This window comes from Dendropsophus ebraccatus, chromosome 6 (assembly GCF_027789765.1).
Source record: "Dendropsophus ebraccatus isolate aDenEbr1 chromosome 6, aDenEbr1.pat, whole genome shotgun sequence".
Classification (NCBI taxonomy): Eukaryota; Metazoa; Chordata; class Amphibia; order Anura; family Hylidae; genus Dendropsophus; species Dendropsophus ebraccatus.
The window spans coordinates 44,392,698-44,406,919 of NC_091459.1; the positions used below are offsets into that span (position 1 = coordinate 44,392,698).

At 40.7% G+C, this 14,222-nt stretch overlaps 1 protein-coding gene across 1 annotated transcript in view; it reads left to right on the forward strand.

The window, feature by feature from the left end:
- Positions 1 to 14,222, forward strand: part of TRDN (triadin) — a 255,364-nt gene that overhangs the window by 216,949 nt on the left and 24,193 nt on the right. Inside the window, exon 25 of the mRNA XM_069974192.1 lies at positions 13,556 to 13,627. Coding sequence (XP_069830293.1) covers positions 13,556 to 13,627 — 72 coding nt within the window. The remainder of the gene's footprint in view (positions 1 to 13,555; positions 13,628 to 14,222) is intronic.

Sequence of the window (14,222 nt, forward strand, 5' to 3'; positions counted from 1 at the left end):
TTAATCAGTTAAAAATTGGAAACGTAATTCAGACAATGTTTCTACATGTAGAGAAATTCATGTGGCTGAAACAACTCTATCCCACGCTCCCCAAGATGGGACGTCTTCAGGTTTAGGGCAGTAGCAGCTATTAATACAGCCCTGGACAGGGGCAAAGGATTCATCATAATCTCTTGCAGCCAGCCAATCGGCTGCAAACTACCCCCCTGCCGCGTTACACTTCCTTCTTCAGTAAATATACAGAATATGCTGTCAGCCCACCTTTCAGCTGATGTACAGTGGACAGAGCACAGTGTTAGGGGAGAGAAGGGAGAGGCAGGGAGAAAAAAGAGATAGTCTGCGAGAAGCAAGGTCATAGAAGGTTTATTAGGTATAAAGGAGACATAGAGGAAAGTGTGAGAAAAATAGCAGTGGAATCTCTGTAGCAGGGAAATTTCTGTAGTCACTTTGTGTGTCCTTACACAGTTTCCACCACTGTCCACAGCTCTCCTGGGTTATTTGAAACCTTTGAGTCACCTGTCAAGTTACATCTTCATTTACTAAAACCGTGTCTGGCAGCTTAATACCCGTGATTGTACGTCAGTCATCCACCGTTACATCTTCGTTCCCTACTAAGCCTTTACAACCGTAACTCTAAATTCAAGAACCTGCCACTATCATAAATTCTTCCAGAGGTCTCACATTCTATTTCTAAAAAAAACATATGGAGGATCACTTCCTAAGAAATTACAGGAATAATGTCTGGAATTAAATGGCATCTAGAAATATTTTTATTGCTCATGCCTCAACAAGCTTAACATTTACAGCTCTCAGTTTGAGCTCCGCCATAGGACCAGTGACGGCAATCTCATTACACGATATTACGAGAAGCGAATATGTTGTTTCCATACTGCTCCAGCACATAATTATCACGCTATATATTTGCTGCTTAATGGGAAACAAACCAAAATGAAGATGTAGAGGATGTATTGACTATTAATGTTTAGAAGATTCAATATGTTTTATTGTCTTTCCTGCATTCACTAAGTAATGAGACATTTGGCAGCATGATTCTCAGTGTTAACAGAAATATAATCATCTTCTATAGTCTTTTTAGGAATGTATTTTATGCAAGTTTCCAGGGAAACAATCAACTTTTTATAGAAAATACCATTAACGTCTGTGGAGTTTTCATCTGAAGGTTTCTACTTAGGAGCAAAAGTATCAAAGATCCTAAGATGTATAGGTTTTTTTTCCGTTCTTTCATGCTGTAGCACAGGAAAGAAGCGAGAAACGTTTATTATCGCAGGGCTCCTGATTTTACTGCTGCTGGGTAGACGGCAGAACAACTAATAATCTGGCTTGGCCAAGGATGAATTTATCTGCATGGGTGGGTATAAATGAGAAAACAGACCTCTGTATGTGACATGAAATATGATTTTCTAGATGAGAATTCCCAGCACAAGGTTAGAAAAAGGGAATTGGAAATGGTATACAGCTGTAATGTTGGTTAAATAAACTGTGAGCGATTTTAGACCTTTGAATATACAGCTCATAAATAGCACATTACGGTGGCTGCTTTAACTCTTGGCTGATCCTGAGGTCTGTAGAGAGATATTACATCTGATTTGTGGAGAGCGCACTACATTAGGAATCTTTATATCTCCTTGATACTACAGCCGAGAGGTAATGTTTGATTATGTAACTTTTATGATTCTACAACTCCAAGGGTTCCAGCTGCCAAAGCATTAAGTTACTTAAAGATAATAAGGATAATTTTTCATGAATTTTTTAAATACATTTCTTTATAGGTTTTAGACCTATATAACTGTGTATAACTCTTAATCAGCTTCTAACTCTTTACTCTTTTATATGTATTGGTTTTACTGCTTTAGGCCATGTTCACATGTGGGAGGTCATAGAGTGGCTAGTTTCGGAGATTATCCCGGCTGGTACTGCAGTACCTGCCGGATGATCTTTAGCACTGCTGAGTTCTGATACGGGTGCATCTGTGCATGGCCGCATCAGAACTCCCCACTACACACTATGGAGCATGTGGCCGGAGCTGCTCGCTCCATAGTGTACACTGACAGGGTTTTCTGCGGCTGCTATTTAATGATTAGCGGCCGCAGAAAACTGACATGTCACTTTCTCGCAGCGCTGCTACGGATCCCCGCCAGAGTGTATACTATGTGTATACACTGCGGCCAGGATCCCTCAAAAGGCAGCAAAATGTAAGGTTCGTATAAATCCCAGCCGTGGTTCAAATCAACAACAACGGCCGTGATTAGTATGAATCTTACATTGTGTGAACATAGCGTTAGGCTGGAATCATACATTTGCTTTGCACTTTTACAGACTTCAAAATTAGAAATGAGAGCAATTCAACCATGCTCAAGCCTGATCGTTTGGCATTTGAATACCAATGGCTGAAGGAGTTAGATGCAGCCCTAGGGAATCTGGGAAAACATTACTTATAGTGTTTTCCAGAACTCCCTAAGGCAGCATCCAACTTTTTCAGCAACTGGTAATTAAATGCCATGCAATCTGTCTTGATCATGCTGGAGTTGCGCTCATCTCTACTGAAAACCAAACTCCACAGTAATTTCCTTTTAGATTTTAAAGTAACATCTGAAAGTAGAGTTATTGACCTTAAAAAAATAAAAATAAAAAATAAAATGCCATTAAATATTGCAACACAAAAACAAATTTAAAGTGACACTGTCACCCCCTTTGTTCATTTTGACATCTCTACACAGGTGTAAAGGGTAAATTTAGTGTTTTTCATACCTTATTTCATATCATATGTCATGGTGCTTGTTCAAGTAAAAAGTGTCCTTTTATCATCTGCAGATTGTATTAAGTGGGCGTGGCCTCGCGGGACTAGCGCCACATAACCCCGCCCACAACGGCACAATTGGCCCCGCCCCCTCGCCGGCCATTGGAACAGGCTGGCCGAAAAGGTCTAGACTCCACCCCCTTTACGTTGGACAACCAATGGGCGTCAAGGGGGCGGGGCCAACCGTGCCGTTGTGGGCGGGGTTATGTGGCTCTAGTGCCGCGAGGCCACGCCCACTTAATACAATCTGCAGTTGATAAAAGGACACTTTTTACTTGAACAAGCACCATGACGTATGATATGAAATAAGGTATGAAAAACACTAAATTTACCCTTTACACCTGTGTAGAGATGTCAGAATGCACTAAGGGGGTGACAGTGTCACTTTAACTCAAAATGTTGCAAGTGAGTTCATCTCCATATATCTCCTTCTTTTTGGATCCATGTCCGGATTTTGTGCAATCCACTGGATGACTCACTCAAAGGGGGAGATTTATCCAAGGGTGTAAAATTTAAACTGGCCACAGCAACCAATCACAGCTCCTCTTGCCTTTCACCAGAGCTGGAAGCTGAGCTGTGATTGGTTGCTGTGGCCACTTTGCACCAGTCTAAATTTTACACTCTTTGATAAATCTCCCCCAAAAACTGCATGTGTGGTTCCTAATTTAAATGGATATTACAAGGAGAATTTAGGGGACTCACCTCTTAAACCAGCCTATATAAGAAAGAGTGGCCAAAAAGAAGGAGGAAAAGAAGATGATGTGAGACTGAGAAAACCTAATGGTCTGTTTACACGGAGCGATAATTCGCTCAATCGATCGTTTATCAATTTTAAAGCAATTTGATTTTTATAACGATCAACATTTACACAAATAGATAAATTGTTTGAAAAAATCATTTTTGCAATAGTTTTAATATGGCTTAAGCCCATCTCACACATTAGGATGAATCTGTAAAAGACTGTTTAGACGAAGTGATCTGCAAATTTTTACCGAACGACCAACAATGATTTGATTTGGTTGAAAGACCACAATGAACGGTTTCTTGCTTGTCGATTGATTGTTCGCTGTGTCTACACGAGCCGATTATCGCTCAAATGCCATCGTTATCACGAAAATTCCAACGATAATCGATCTGTGTAAATGGAACATAATACTAACTACTTACCCTGCACAAGATAAAAAACTAAAGCCTAAAGCCTTAAATAAATGAAAGAGTATACATTTTTATTATTGAAATTGTGTAACAAAGTAATATAACTTTATTAATGCAATATATTAGTAAAAAATATTTTAATAATTCTAATATGGCAAATAAATATATTTAGTTGAAGCAAAGATAGATAGATAGAAAGATATATAGATAGATAGATAAATAGATGGAGCTTCATGCATATAATTTTAGATATACAGTAACCAAGAACTTGAAACACTCTTTATACAAGATAACATTGAAAGCAGTCGATTCATGAAAACAATTTGCATGTGAACATGGTCTGGATGAACAGTGGGTTATTCCATTATCAGGTGCATAGGTTTATATATTATCAAAGAAGTACTTGCATCCTATTAATCCAAGTTTTACTTTGAAGGTACATATTTAAAGTCATGATTCATTTCACAATCTTACTTTTATTATTTCTTTTTTTTTCTTGCTATTTTATTGAGGAATATACAGTACATCTGATTCCTCTTTGATAAAAAGGAAACTCATGAGATACTAACTATTGGATGATGGATTTGGAAGGGCTTTAACTAATGAAATTTGTTATTAAAAATAAAGTAAGTAGACAGGCTCATTTTACTGTTATCAAATAAAGCAAAGCAAATGAATAGGCCTAAAATAAGTCCATTTCTTTGTTACTTTCTGACTGACATCCAGTAGATGTCTAACCAGTAGAGATGAGCGAACCTCGAGCATGTTGGAGTTCATCCAAACCCGAACGTTCGGTATTTGATTAGCTGGGGCTGCTGAAGTTGGATAAAGCTCTAGGGTTGTCTGGAAAACATGGATACAGCCAATGACTATATCCATGTTTTCCACATAGCCTTAGGGCTTTATCCAACTTCAGCAGCCACCGCTAATCAAATGTCGAACGATCGGGTTCGGATGAACTCCAACATGCTCGAGGTTCCTTCATCTCTACTAACCAGTCATGCAACTGATAAACCTTCTTATAGAGTGTGAACGGCTTAAGCGATCCAGTCAAAATAAAAAATAAATTAGACAAATAAGTAAACTATGTGATGCTGCAAAGGCACACTTAGTAAATTTAATAAATTTTGTCAAACTCAGATACCAAAAAAGACATATAAAAGTTTAGATGGTATAAGTAGGTTTTAGCTGAAGGCTGGCTTATGCCTTGCAGAGTGGTAGTTGTGTCTCCAAGTAACAATTGCCCCTTGCCAAAGGTATTAATAAAACATTAAAGGGGTTATCCAGCGAAAATCAACTAGTTTCAGAAAGTTACATATGTCTGTAATTTACTTTTATTTAAAATATTAAGTCTTCCAGTATGTATTAGCTGCTGTATGTCCTGCAGGAAATGATGTATTCTTTTTAGTGTGACACAGTGCTCTCTGCTGCCACCTCTGTCTGTGTCAGGAACTGTCCAGAGCAGGAAAGGTTTTCTATGGGGATTTGCTACTGCTCTGCACAGTTCCTGTCTCTGACGGAGATGGCAGCAGAGGGCACTGTGTCGCACTGAAAAGAAAACAACATTTTCTACAGGACATACAGCAGCTGAAAGGTATTGAAAGACTTGAAATTTTTAAATAGAAGTAAATTACAAATCTATATAACTTTCTGAAACAAGTTGATTTGAAAGAAAAAGATTTTCGCTGGACAACCCCTTAAGTAAGGAAGGGCACTGAATCTTTACGTAGTTTGAAGAAAGGCCTAAAAACGGTGGTAGTAGTAATAATAATAATAATAATAATAATAACAACCTACAAATTAATATAGTTCATTATAGCAAAGAGTCTACACTTACATATCACCGTTTTCTAAGTGAAAAAACAATTCAATAAAATTAAAACTCACATTTACTTTTTCTATTCCTTGATGAATCAATTTTTTTTTTAAATACTTTTGCCACACTATATTAGGTTTCCATGATAGATTATGCAACCTATTAAATGGCAAGCAAATAATATTCCTTTAGCTTAATCCTTCATGATGCAGGCTGTACTGTATGTGCTTAGAGTGTGGCTGTGGGCTCTTTAAAGAAGTCATACATTATTTACCTGGATAGACACCAGGATGGGTTGTCACAGTATTATTCTAAGAGATAGAGCAAAGAATAAAGTGTAAACCTGATATAATATGACAAGTAATGCAATATTTAAAAACTCCTGGAACCTATGCACATAAATGTTGGCTTTTAAAAAGGATTATTATTTATAATTATTTTATTAGTAATAGAAATTATTATTATTATTATTATTATTATTATTATTATTATTATTATTATTTTTTTTTTTTTTTTTTTTTTTTTTTTCAAAACACTTTATTGAAAGGCTGTTGCAGGGTTGTACATACATTACTCAAGTTATAACAAGCGATAACAATCCGGTACAATCCATGTTATAGAGCAACATTAAAGATACTAATACTGTGCCTCCATCACCTTTTCCCATTTTCCCGTGATGCATCCCTTAAATTACTGCAAATATCGGTCCATTTCAAGCCCGTCCAAACTTAGACTAGGCACTATAATAAAGTACTCGCTAGCGATAGGCAGTAAATCCAATTGATACATAAGGGGATAATAAGTAAGGGCAAGCAAAACATATAAATTTGTAAAGTAGAAGCGAGGTATATACCAAACTTGTCAACCGGCAAAACTATCAGAAACTCTCACAGGATTCGTCTCACCATCACTCTCCATGAGGGCCTAAAAAAAAAAAAACCAAAAGGATCTCCACAGAAATTTTTCAGAAATTACACCAAAAATCAGTAGTAACCCATTCCAAAAGGGAAACAGATGCCCCCGATGATGTAAAAACCGCCACCCTCCTCCTACTCGGAACCATACAGCATCCGCCCTTGCTATCATGACCGTACTCTAAGGTTCCGTAATGTGCCCCTCAGATCTTCCTTACAATACCAAGTGGTATACTTGAATGTCTCCATAATCTGAGTCCTCTCGGAGTCAGTAAGTGCTTTTTCCAAGAAGCATCTCCACTTCTTGAAAAAACCGGAGGTGGATTTCTCCTTGTGACGTTCAGTATCCCTTTTATCGAGAATCATAAGCTGTTTCAAGGTTGCTATTATTTCTTGCAAAGTTGGTATTTGTGGTTCCAACCAATGTCTAAGCAAGCATTTCTTCACTACCAATAGGGTTATATGCAACCCCTTAACAGCTATACATTTGGATGCATCATCCTCCGGGTCTAAAGGCATATAGTGGAATATAGTCGCCTTGGGATCGTCAGGCACCTCTATTCCCCATATGTCATGTATATAGATTCTCGCTTCCTCCCACAGAGGGCGTAGAGAGGGGCAAGCCCAGAGACCATGTAATAAGTCCGCTTTGTCCAGATCACACTTAGGACACTTACGCAAGTAGTGAGCGGGGGCTGCAGCATATGTGAGATCAAACGCATAGGTAGCTCTATGAATAATTTTATATTGCATCTCCCGCCACTGCTCATTTACTATCGCCAATTTCACCTTTTCAAAGCCCTCCCTTATTTTCCTGGACATGGAGTTATCATTTAGTATCCGTTCCCATTTACCAAAGGCAGTTGTGGCCACTGAGCTAAGCAGTTGACTAGTTAAGTCCCTGTAAAGCACTGATAGTGAGTGCATATCTTTGGGGGGACCCAGAAGGTTAGCAAAGTGGTCACATCTATCCACATCTACGTCTTTAACTTGTATGGAGGTATAAAAGGCTCGAAGCTGCGAATAGGCTAGAAAATGCTGTTCGGGCAGATTATATTTACTCATGAGGCTGAGCCAGGGAAGAAGCTTACCCGTTTGGGGGTCAACAACATCTCCTAACTTCGAAATCCCTTTTGATTCCCATTGTCGGAATTGGCAGTTAGAGCTGCCTTGGGGAAATTGCGGATTGGTCCAAAGCGGTAGGTAATCGGACACGTATATGGGCAACCTGTATAATTTGCGTAGCGTTTTCCACGCCATCAAAGTATCCCTCAATAACCAACTATTCTTTATTTGGGGGGGTAAGGAGGAGTATTTCGTATGCAGAAGCATGGTCAGGTCATACGGTCTCGCCAACTCTCTTTCCAGGGCAGTATTGGAGAAGAAAGAGGTGTCAAATATCCAATCCCTAATATGTCTTAGCAGAGCCGCTAAGTTATAATGACGGATATGTGGAAACTTGACACCTCCGTCCCATTTAGACATACATAATTTAGTATATGCTATACGTGGTCTCTTCCCGTTCCACAAGAAGCGTGTGAAAGATGACTGTAGCTTTAGGATGTCCACATGAGTTAACAACAGCGGGATTGTCTGAAGAGGATACAGAATGCGTGCAAAACTGATCATTTTTAGTAGGTGGGCTCTACCAAACAGGGACAATGTTAGGGACCTCCACCTCTCTAGTTCCTGCACTATTTTCTTTATCAGGGGCGGGTAATTTAAGTTATAAATTGCTGCAGGAGTCCTACCTACTTTAATTCCCAAATAGGTGATATGATCTCTGGCCACAGTGACCTGGTAATGCCCCGTGGGTGACCAGACATGTGGTGCCAAGAAGAGCAGCTCACACTTACTCACATTTATCCTGAGACCTGAGTATGTCCCATAATCTGAGATAATCCGAAGGACCTCATCTAAATGGACCTCAGGTGACTGCAGGAAGACTAGCATATCGTCTGCGAAGCATGTTATTTTCAGCTCCGCTCCACCCACTGCGATACCAGAGAATTCAGTTGTGCGGGATAGATAAAGCGCCAGAGGCTCAAGTGCTATGTTAAATAACAAGGGTGACAGTGGGCACCCTTGCCGTGTCCCTTTTTGCAGTGGTATCTGTGCGGATAAAAATCCGGGAGTATGTACCCGTGCCAGGGGTGTGCTATATAAAGAATCCACCAGTGAGCGGAAATTCCCCTTGATTCCCATATGGGTCAGTACCAGGCCTAGCCACCCCCAGTCCACATTGTCAAAAGCCTTTTCGGCATCAATCTTCAATAAAGCTTCTTTATGACTCTGTGAGCTGTGGTGGCGGGTCCAGTCCTGAGCCAATAAGACTTGTCGTATGTTCGCAACCGCCGATCTCCCCTTGATAAACCCTACCTGATGAGGGCCAATGAGCTGCGGCATATAGTGTGCCAGCCTATTTGCCATGATCTTAGTGAGTATCTTAATATCTTGGTTCATGAGGGAGATCGGCCGATACGAACCGGGCAAAGTTGGGTCCTTGCCCGGTTTTAACAAGACTTTTATATATGCCACATTACTAGAGGGCATCACTGGGCCACCCTGTAGGATGCCATTAAATAGTTTTGTTAAGATGGGAGCGACGTCCTCATGTAGGGCTTTGTAGAACTCACTAGAGAAGCCGTCTGGGCCGGGCGCTTTACTGTTGGGCAATATTTTTATCGTACCTACAATTTCTTCCATGGAGATCGGCGAGTTTAGAAATTCTATATCCTCCTCAGACAATGTGGGCATTCGCAATTTATTTAGAAAACTTTTACCCAGGGACAAATCCACTGTCGTCTTTTCATATAAGGTTTTATAAAATTCCCCCAGAATCCTATTAATGTCATATGGTTTCTTGTGGAGAGAGCCACGCGCATCCCGCAGAGTAAGTATGTGCTGAGCCGGGTGCCGTCCTTTCGCTAATCGAGCCAGCAGCCTCCCTGCTTTATTTCCATATTTAAAAAATTCCGAGCTAAGTCTATCTCGCTGAAAGCTTTCTAGTCTGTCCAACCACAGGTCATACACCATTTTAGCCGCTTTCCAAGCCTCCCTAGAGTCCTCAGTGTCAGTTTGTAAAAATGTTGTATATGTTTCCCTAAGTTGTTTCGTGGCCATCATATGTTTGTTCCTGGCCTCTCTTTTACGCGCCGCAGTGAATGACATTATCTGTCCCCTGAGGACAGCTTTTGCTGTCTCCCAGAACAATGTAGGATTATCAGAATGTGCCTCATTATCCCGACTATATGACATCCACCAACCTTTGAGGTGTTGGACAAACTCCTCGTCCTTTGTCATAAATGATGGAAAGCGCCACAGTATATCTGTACCATGGGGAGTTTGCTCCTCTACCTGTATCAGAACCGGGGAATGGTCCGAAATGACCATGTCAGATATGGAGGCTGAACTAATTTTTCGTAATAATGATTCCGAGGACAGAAAATAATCCAGTCTGGACCATGATCGTCTGGAATGGGAGTAAAAGGTATACTCCCGTTCGGCTGGATTATAGTGTCTCCATATATCATATAGCTTGGTAGAATCTGCTAGCTTTGCTAATGGAGTAATTACAGAGGGTACAGGAGTGTGTCCAGACTGGGTTCGTTTTCTGTCCTCCGAGCCATGCATCACCTCGTTCATATCTCCCCCTAATAACACCAAATGTTCCGGGTCAGTGAGCAAGGAATGAGTCAGTTGTGTTAGAAACTGTTCATTCGGGGAGTTTGGGGCATATACATTGTGGATGCTCAGCTTCCCGGCCGCGGTATCTAAGACTACATGTAGATGCCGACCCTGATTATCTGCATCTGCCTTAAGTATAGTGTGCGACACCCGTGAATGTATTAACAGCAAGACGCCCGCTTTGCGGCCCACTGAAGGGGAGCCTAGTACTTTCCCTACCCATAACTTCTGCATACGAACATAATCCTCCTCAGCTAAATGGGTTTCCTGTAACAGTGCCAGATCAACATCTAGCCGTTTGAGGTGTCTAAGCACCATATATCTCTTCTGTGGAGACCTCAACCCCTTTACATTCCAGGTAGCTATTTTCATGTTAGGTAATGTCTCCACAGAGAAGATACGGCGTCAGCATACCTGCAATATAGATCATCCAGTAGGGCCCCTTGGAAAGTGGAGGTGATGTGAGACGAATCCTGTCATAACAGAACAAAAAGACAACAAGATTAAAGAACACATAACACAAAATGTACTCAAACAAAATCAAAAAAATAAAGAAACTGGCGACTGAGAAAAGATCAAGGACTTCGCTTCTTCCGCGCATTGTGGTCGAGCCATCGCCCCGCTCGCCTAAAGTCGTAACCATTGTCCAGCAGATTTTACCTCTAGTCCGCTGGATCTCTCAGTAAGAAGAATTTACAAAACCCCACCACTCACAGAGGTCTTCCAAAAGACCCGTGTTAAAAGTAGATTATAAGAAAAGAAAAGGGGGCAGAAAGATTTCTACGACAGAAACAGTAAACCAACACCCTTTTTTTTTTTTTTTTTTTTTTTTTTTTTTTTTTTTTTCCCCTTTTCCTCCCCTTTTGTCCCCCCCCCCCCCAATTCCAATGCAAGCAAACATTAAACCCCTTATGGCTAAAAGTAAGACAAACAAAACGCCAAACCATCTTATTAACAGGAACAATCAGGAATTAGGAAGTCCCAATTCAGTTATGGACATTACAGTCACATGGGTCCCAGCAAGTCCTGCTTCAGAAAAGGTCCAGTAGCATCATCGGATACGGGTCAGTCAGCAATGCTGTCAGAAGAAATAGGGGGTTCCAGTCTGCCCCTTTTTCGGCTCGCAGAAGGGGAAGCTTCTTGATTCCTCCAAGAATCCAGGTAATGGCTTGCCGCTTCAGGGGTATGAAATATTTCAAAAGTGTCATCCGGCCGGAACACTTTGAGCAGTGCAGGATATTGTAAGGCAAAACGGATCTGGTATTTAACCATGGCTGTACAAATGGGGGCAAAAGCCTTGCGCTTTTTTGCTACATCCGCCGAATAGTCTCCAAATAATAGGACTTTGTGCCCTTGTAAAAGCAGAGGGGTATTGGACTTTTTATATGCCTGCAAAATATTTGCTTTGTCCGCGAAATTCAGAAACTTAGCAATAACTTGTCTTGGCTTGGTCATATCCCCCCTCTTAGTCTGCTGATTTTGGGGCGGTGGTCCAATGCGGTGCGCTCTTTCTACAGTCACTGCAGATGTTATGCCAAGCGCTTGTGGAAGGTCAACAGCACATAGTTGTATTAGCTGGCGTGGCATTATGGACTCCGGCAGACCCACTAAGCGCAAATTGCTCCGGCGAGACCTGTTTTCAAGATCTTCTATTTTATCTCTCATAAAATCATGAGCTCGCATGAGCTGTCTGACCTTGTTCTGAGTATTAAATAGTTCATCTTCCAGGATGGTATAGCGTTTGTCCAAATCTGAGATCTGGGCCGAGTGCGTAGTCACCTCCTGTTGCAGGCTCGTGAGGGTGGCAGCTACGGTGGCCTCCAGAGAGGCTTTTATGTCCGGGCCCAGTATTTTCGCCACTTCCGCAGCTAATTCTTTACAGGAGAACCCCGATATTGCCTGTGCGGGTTGTATCGTCTCTCCCAGCAGGGTGTCAGGGGGGGAAAACGCCATTGAGCTGGTACCTGTAAGGGGTGTTTGGCTGCGCGGTGTGTCGGGCGCCATCTTGTCCATCTGCCTCCTAGTCTCCCTCTGTGGCTGCGGCGTCTGGACCTGTGCCGGCGGCTCCCCGCCGCGTTGTACAAATTTATCCATGTGTACCCGGTATGGGAGTACGGTGGGCGAGTCAGAGACCCTCGGCAGAGTGGTTCGCGGCTAGGGGGCTCAGATTCCCGAGATCACGATGCGGAGCTCCCTCACTTGCAGCCGACCATGCGCGCGCCGGAACCGGAAGTCTATTATTATTATTATTATTATCATCATCATTACATAGAAATTAATTTAAAACAAAATCCACAAAACTGAACATTTGTCAATTTGAACCACTTACGGATTTCTTTAATAACATATGATGTTCTCCACTCTCCGCATATCATCCTCTTTTTTTCTGTTATTATTATTTATTATTTTTAATACTCCATTTTTAGAATACTCTGGGGTGATATTAATGGCATGGCTTTCTACAATAGAGTGTCAATCCAGCTATGACCTTAACAGCCACACAGTCACACAGTGTCCTGAGGCTCTGCACTATGGAACTGGAAATATAGGCACAGTTCTACCACACAGTGCTCATCAGGTCATCTTGCAGACAGTCTCTATATGCCTCAGTATAAAATTGTATATGAAGGAACAAAGGGGACATGGAAGTCTGGAAGTCTATGACCTCTATATTATGGCTCCATACAACTTGCAGCTTGTAAGATGATTTTATATGCTTGTGCGTGAGAGCCTTTTTTATTAAGAAAAATGCAGCCAAAATTTTGGAAAAATCTCATTAGCAGCCAAGGAATGGAAATAATATGAACTGACAGCAGGCATGCTTACTTAACCCTTTTCTTTTACCATTATTGTGTCAACCCAGCTCAGAAGAGTAAAGACATGTAAAAAAAGAGATTAGTTTCTAGAGATGCTTAGAAAAAAAAGTCATCTGGTACATCCCTAGAAACCAATGTTGAAGGCAGAGCTGAAAACAAAATAAAGGCAGAACATGAACAGAGGGAATTGGCAGCAAACCTAATTTCCCTAAAAACCTAAATTCAGGTGGTGAATATCTTCTAAAGAATATTATAGCCGTCAATATTTAATCTATCCATGGGAAATGTAAACCTAAGTTTTTATGTAATTGATTTTGATATATATATATATTTTTTAAATCTCTTACAGCTGGTAAACAACCAATGACCCCTGCAATTTCCTCTGCAAAAGCAGCAGCACCTTCACTTTCCTCTAAAAAAGGTATGTTATTATAGTGTATTATGCAACATTATTTGAGTCTTTTGCTTTAGTTTAAATAACCTATTTATTATTTTTTACTAAATGTGAGAGCAACTGGAGCATGCTCAGGTGCAATCGTTTGGCATTTGAATACCGGTGGCTGAAAAAGGTGGATGCAGCTATAGTCTATGTTCACCCACAGTTTTTTCCTGTCCATTTTTGAAAAGAAAAACGGACATTCTTCATTCTGAGTTTAAAATGGCATCTGTCATTCCGCTGTCTGGCTTTTCCTGCTGTTCCCTTTCTGGCTGTTGGACTGATTGGCTTTTGGAAATGTCTTTAATTAAAAAGTCCATTGAAATTAATAGTAAAAATGGTGAAAGGACAGAGAAAAATGAAAAAATGTCTGTGAACAACTAAAAAATAATGTCCTCTATTTGCAATAGACATCCAAATATAATTATCAAGATCAACGTTCGTCATTTTATACACTGTGTGCATTGGATGTCCGTAATTCCATTGGCTTCAATGCATTTAATTGAAGTCAATTGAATCGCAGCATAAATGGATGTCTTTTTAAAAAGAAAAGGCAGCTGCCTTTTCTCCTTTTTTGACG